At 32.5% G+C, this 7,199-nt stretch overlaps 1 protein-coding gene across 1 annotated transcript in view; it reads left to right on the plus strand.

Moving 5' to 3' along the window:
* LOC106466173 (carbonic anhydrase-related protein-like) overlaps nt 1-7,199 on the plus strand; it is a 76,223-nt gene that overhangs the window by 59,677 nt on the left and 9,347 nt on the right. Inside the window, exon 8 of the mRNA XM_022394141.1 lies at nt 6,294-6,406. Within this exon, the coding sequence (XP_022249849.1) occupies nt 6,294-6,406 (113 nt within the window). The remainder of the gene's footprint in view (nt 1-6,293; nt 6,407-7,199) is intronic.

Here is a 7,199-nt window from a genome sequence, read left to right on the forward strand (position 1 = left end):
TTATGTTTGGGTTATAGAAAGATCGACAAGACTCTCACGTCACGATTGGTCTAGAAAAATCTATAGCCAGTGCTTGTCAACATTTTAAGAATGACAAAATATGACTCGATTTCAATGAAAATGATACATTTATGTAAAAGTACATATGACGTTTTGTGAAAAATTTGCCGATAAATATATATCATTTTCGGATTCAGCGTACAGGAATTACTGTACAGCATGTAAAAATTTCAAGACAATAAAACCATCACAGGCCTGTGTAATCAATCAGTATGTCTATAAATGCAACTAAATTATATTAGTTTTACTGCTAGCAAAAGAGTACCTTTTTAATGATTTTAGTGACTGTTTCACTACTATTCTAAAACCCTTTTCTTCAGTCACGCTACTGAGCGAAATCCCATGAACAAATTATGAGAACCCAAATGCATTACGTTGCATCTACTTTAATTAAAAGTCATTTACTAAGTATTTATCCAACTCGTTTGTTTGTTTGGGCTCTCTGTGCTCTGCCCACCACGGGTATCAAAACTCGGATTCTAGCGTTGTAAGTCTGCAGACATATCGCTGTGCCACTGGGGGGCTTATCCAACTTACCTATGATGTCAAGTGATTCTGTAATATCTCAAAGTCTTCAATAAAGCCAGAAATACCTAAGGGTTTAGTTTCTTCAGTTTCTTTGGTTGTTGAATTTAAACACAAAGCTACAAAATGGGCTATATATGCTCTGCCCACCACAGGTATCGAAACCCGGTTTCTAGCATTATAAATCCGCAGAAATACCGCTGTGCCACTGGGGGGGGGGCTAGTTTCATCAGCAAATGTTAGTCACTTGTAAATTATGCTCCTATCAATATCATTAATGTAAATAGATTTGTTTTTGAATTTCGAGCAAAGCTTCTCAAGGGCTACTTGTGCTAGCCGTCTCTAATTTTGCAGTGACATACTAGAGGGAAGGCACTCACCGTCAATTCTTGGATCACTCTTTTACCAACGAATATTGGGATTGATTGTCACATTATGTATGTGCGGTGGTGCGATTCGAACCCGCAACCCGCAGATTGTGAGTTGAGCGCACTAACCACCAGACCAGGTCAGGCCATGTAAATAAGAAAAACAAAGGTCAAAACACTGTCCCCTGGGATCTCCACAAGTAATTACGGTCTAGTTTGATTGGACTCCATTAATAACAACATTTTCCTGTCTTCCATCCAACCACCTTACAATTCAGTTAAATAATCTTTCCCCCAAGCTCGGCCCAGCATGACCAGGTGATTAGGACGCTCGACTCGCAATCTGCGGGTCGCGGGTTTGAATCCCCGTCCCACCAAAAATATTCGCCCTTTCAGCCGTGGGGGCGTTATATTGTGATGGTCTATCCAACTCTTCGTTGGTAAAAGAGTAGCTCAAGAGTTGGCGGTGGGTGGTGATGACTAGCTGCCTTCCCTCTAGTCTTACACTGCTAAATTAGGGATGGCTAGCGCAGATAGCCCTCGTGTAGCTTTGCGCGAAAGTAAAAAAACAAACAAAGCCCCAAGCTCAACAGATGTGGTTGTTTTAGCTAATCTTTTGTGTGGCACCTTATCAAAAGCATTTTGAAAATCTAAGTACATCAATTTCAGACTCTTTTCATCGTACAAATAACAAGTAACAACCTTGAAATAATGTAACAGATTAGATAGGCAAGATTTCCTGTTGATGAATCCACGTTGCCTTTCATTTATGATATACTTTAATAAATTATTTTGTAAAGTGTTTTTTATCACACTGTCTAGAATATTTCCTACTACAGAGTAAGAGTAAATGGCTTATAATTTCCACAGTAACTCTTATTACTTCCTATAAAAATAGGAGTAACATTAGCAACTATTCAATTCTCAGGCACACTAACTAACAAAACATGTAGAGTTCAAAAAGAGACCCATATTCCTAAAAACCTTAGATAAGGAAAAAATACATCAAATGTTAAAGAAAGGTTGTTTGTTTAATCTTGCATAAAGCTACATGAACGCTGTCTGCGCTAACTGTCCTTAATTTTGAAGCACCCACGCTCCCAAGGTACTGAATGCAATTTATTTTTTAGAAGTAATGGGACGCGAACTACGGAACTTAGCTCCACGGTCCGCCATGTTAACCATTGTCCGGCCCTATTAAGAAAGACTTAAATTATAAAATAAAAATAATTAGGAAAGAAAAGATATGTATATTTATATTTAAATAAACATATATATATATATATAAGACTTATGAGTGTGTAGAAAAGAGGATATTTATTTTATAATTACAGTCAATACATATATATATTTTTCAAGTATTTATGATAATATAGTTAGCCACTCTAACGCCCAACTTCTCGAAAAATTCTATTGCTTACCTAATTATTTAAATTTTCTGAGCTGACAAAATTTTTATTAAAGGTAACTAGTTACAAATGACTAACAACATAAAAAAGCCCAAATGTCAAAGGATCGGTTATAATTGCTAATTTTTCCTATCTTGTCAAAATATATTTTATGATGAATGTTTGTACATACACCATAGATATAATCAAATTTCTTAAGGAGGAAACTTTCTTGGTAAGCAAAGCTTTGTCGTTAGTAGTGTGTCGCTGTTTGTTTAGCTTGTTTCTGTAATCCATTTTTAATGTAGTGTGGCTTAGAGTTCATGTTTCGCGTTCTGTTGCCGCCAAAACGCTCCCCCTTACTTTGAGGCCATGGATGAGCTATAAGAGTGATAGTCTAATCCCAATGTTCGGCCATACAAGAGTAGCTCAACAGTTGATGGTTGACGCTGTTGTCTAGGTGCCTTTTTTCTAGTTTATCAGTTCAAAATTAAGAACAGCTATGAGTGAATGACAGCTCTTTGTATAGCTTTGCCTCAAAATTCCAAAACAAACAAACTTTCGGTATAAGCTACACGATGTTTTATTTCGTTTGAAGTGTGCTATTTTGGAAACTTAGTACTCACTTTAGTAGTTTGATAATTTCAATATGTTTCATGTAAAATACTAAGAAAATTTAGATTGTTTAAGTATTGGCTGCGATCAGGGACGAACGTCCAAAAATCGATAAAATGTTGTGATCCTTTGTATTTGAGATATACTGTTAGTTGCTATTTCAAAATTTATGATTTTTATAAAATCAACATTTAGCTGAAAATATTTACTTTTTTATTTTCACTTTATTTTATTCAGACGACTATCACATAGAGGGAAACCTTGAGCTGTTCATTCAGAATTCTTAGAACTCTTTAATTTGCAATTTAGGTGAAAGAAGAGTAAGGAAAGAATCTATAACGTGTAAGCTTTTGTTTCACATTAATAACCAAATGTGTATCAAAACATCAATATTTTCTTGAGAGTAGCGTTCCACTGTAGTACTTTACCTACACACACATATTTATAAAGGATTGCTCATGGCCACTTCGTTTTTTTTAAAGGAATTATGTCAAATTGTTTCGGTTGGAAACACTAAAATTTACACCAATTTAAATAAAGTTACGACGTTAACCCACCAACTTGCCAAGTAACTTGAGCTTGTGATTATCGTGCTTTTAAAGTAAGTTGTAGTAACTCTAACACTGAAACTTGCTCTTACAACTTGAGAAACACAAAATATTTGGAGCACCGTCAGATTTTATACTTTAGAATTGTAACACCCTTTTACAAAACAACAAATAATAACTATACCTTTTAGTACAGAGTATTTTGCAACATTATATCTTCCATCGTTCATGTTTATATGTGTTTTTTTTAAACTTTAGTTACGTTTGATTTCAGAAGTAAAGATAATTTAAAATAGGCTAGCTTCATAATTAAGATTGGCTTCTGGTCAAAGCAAATCATTTATATAGATGAGAACTAAAAATCCACGCAGCAATAAATATAACTAACTATATATGCTGTTCTTACCTATAAAAATTAAAATGTATTGTTTCTTCAGTCAGGTAAAATTGCTGTTAGCGATATTTTCGGAAATAATCCCATTAACATCTCATGAGGTTTGGTCAGTTTAGAGATTTAGGTTAGTCCTAAAAATATACTATGATAACAATGAAAAATAATATTTATAATAAAAATATATAAATAAAAAATTAAGTAATTGAAATAGATATATTAAACACTAACCAATACGTCTAATGAAAGTAACATTCAAAAAATAATTGAATTATACCTTGCTTATTATACGTTTGCCACAGTATATTTTCGAAAACCCTTTGTGTTGCCTTCTTTCATTACAAAATGCTATCGTCTTTTGAAAAAAGATATATGTTACTCAAACGTTATAACAAAACTATGTATATAATGGTTAAGTTAGTCCCACTATCAGGTTATGATATAGTTTTTAAGCACAGTGAAATGAGTCCATTGAGTATAGAGAGGTTTTTAAAGCATATACGATGCAGTTCATTTGGGAGTTTGCTCATCGTCAGACATGAAAGTGATTATCAAACGCTGATTATCTATGTGGTTAAAACACAATAAAATGTTATTGTAAGTAGAGGTAAATTGTTTTATAACGTGTGTTTTTCGTATTAATTACCTATTTACCATAAGACAGGATAAAGTTGAGTGTTTTACAGTCTATTAAGTTGTATATCTTTTTAAAGCCAAATAATAAAAATTTGCATATAAATGATAAAATACTAAACTTAGAAACATAAATTATCGAGAAATATTCTGCTACCATACTCATAAAACTGATTCGGACGTTTTTTATTCTTAATTCATATATATGTACTCTGAAAGAGCGTACACAGGTTTTTTTTTTTACTATATTTCAGAAGTACGTTTTAAAGTCACTGAAAATTAATAAAACCTTCCTGTCATATCAAAATACAGCATTCAACAAGTTATTGCTTTTAATTTTTAAACATAAAATCTATTAGGTTTTAAGATATTCTACTACGTGATAAATGAAAGAGTCGTCCGAACAAATGGTAGATGAGTTAATTGGCCACTTCAAAATTTTCACACAACTGACATCAGTATATTATTTCAATCTCTTAAAGTTTTAATTTTAACATAACAGTATGTCCAATAAAATTTTACCACTACAATATAGAGTAGCAACTGGCTTATATCTAGGAGTTTATAAAAAAAACAACAATGTTTTTAGTATAGGTGATCTATATAATGTATAGTGCTGAAACGTACATGCTTGAAATATTTTTTTTTCTTACACTGTAAAGGTATTTTTGTCACGATGGGTTGATTTCAGAGAAAATAAAGCGAAAAGTAAATCATAGATTTAAGAAAATGCTTTGAACATTAAGAGAAGTTTTTAATTTAACAGGGAAATCCTTTTTGACACTAAGCACCTGTAATGATATTTACATGAGAGTGCTTCTTGCATTAAGAAACCCCACTAAATTTTACAGGAGAAAGCTCCTTACAATAAAGAAATTTGTAACATTTTACAGCAGGGATTATATTTTTCTTAGATTAAGAAACTGTTCTAGAATTTACAGGGAAATGTTATTACATTAAGAATTGTAATGAAGTTTACAGAGAATGTATTTTACATCGAGGGGTTGTACTGAGGTTTACAGGGAATGTATTTTAACTTAAAGCGGTTGTACTGAGGTTTAAAAAGAATGTATTTTAACTTAAAGCGGTTGTACTGAGGTTTAAAAAGAATGTATTTTACATTAAGGAGCTGTATTGAGGTTTACAGATAATGTATTTTACATTAACGGGCTGTACCGAGGTTTACAGGAGATTGTTTTTTACATTACGGAGCTGTATTAAGGTTTATAGAAGAATGTTTCTTATAATAAAAAATACTGTATGGATGCTTACAAGGAAATTTATTGAATTTTACAGAAGGGATTAGAATACTTGTTGATTAACAAACTGTACTAAACTTTATAGAAAAGTGCTTCTTACAATAGCCACGAACTGTTCATGCTAAAGTGATGGCTGTCATAGTATAAGCATTGTTAAATGAAAATTCGGTAATTTTATTTGTTTTGTTTTTTATAGTTATTAACCCTAAACTTGCACAACCTATATTATATTTGTAAATATTCAACTTTTCTATTTATTTTACTGGATGAGGTTTAAGGATTATTTTGTCTCAGTAATTTTGTGTTAAGTTTCATTTATTTATTAATTCCCAAAGCAAGTAATCTTGCTTGTCAACAAGTCACCGTGCATTTTAACGGCCGAAGGAAAAATAAATCTAGAAATATTTTTTTTTATGTCTGTAAATTGAAAGAACAGGCAGTGACATGTTTAATGTTTTTATAAAAAAATGTTTCAACTGTTTAAAATAAACATTTTATACTTACAGATCCTTCACTACGAGATTACTGGACATATTCTGGTTCTTTGACGTGGCCGCCATTTTCAGAAAATGTCGAATGGATATTACTTAGATATCCGCTTACAGTCTCACACCAGCAGGTAACTTGGAAGTATTTATCTATACACGATGTAACTATGAAAAAAGTTAAGCCGAGTATGTATTGGTATAAATAATCAGAGAACTAATGACACAGTTATTCACAATTCTGCAGTAAACGAACCGGGTGTGTATCTATGTGTAGAGCAAGGGAGATTTAATGATGTATTTGTTTAAAGTTCCATCATAGCAAACACTCAATTGTATTTTTCGTTTTTGGAGTGTAAGAGAGATCAAATAATGTAATTATTTACTGTTCTGTTGCGGTAAATAAGACGGCAGCCTTATATAGAGTATTAGAAAGTCTGGTGACGTATTTATACACAGTTCTATAACAATTGAGTCAACTATGTAGTGTTTTAGAGTAAGGGAAATTTTATCACATATTTATTCAGAATTATGTTGCATCTGTTAAACTGAATATATATCTATGTATAGAATAAGGGAAGGGCATCTAATGAAGTATTTATTCTCAGCTGTATGCTTATGTATATAGTCAGGGAGATATGATTAAGTTTTACCCACAGACCTGTAGTAAGATTTCAGTCAGATGTGTATGTATATGCTTCAATATTTTCCTACTGATATATCTCAACTATATGACAGACCCAAAAATATAAGCAGTTCCACCTCAAACATCAACCTGAGGCTCGCCTTGCAATTATTGCAAACAGCCTTATTAAAAACAATATATATCAAGAGACACGGTATCGTGTTGTGCAGCCAAACCAACCTGCTGCAGGACACACTGTGTTATTAACAGGAGTGATGGTTTAGCGATTTTCCACCTTCTGT

The sequence above is a fragment of the Limulus polyphemus genome, unplaced genomic scaffold (genome assembly GCF_000517525.1).
Source record: "Limulus polyphemus unplaced genomic scaffold, Limulus_polyphemus-2.1.2 Scaffold2177, whole genome shotgun sequence".
In the NCBI taxonomy this organism is placed as follows: Eukaryota; Metazoa; Arthropoda; class Merostomata; order Xiphosura; family Limulidae; genus Limulus; species Limulus polyphemus.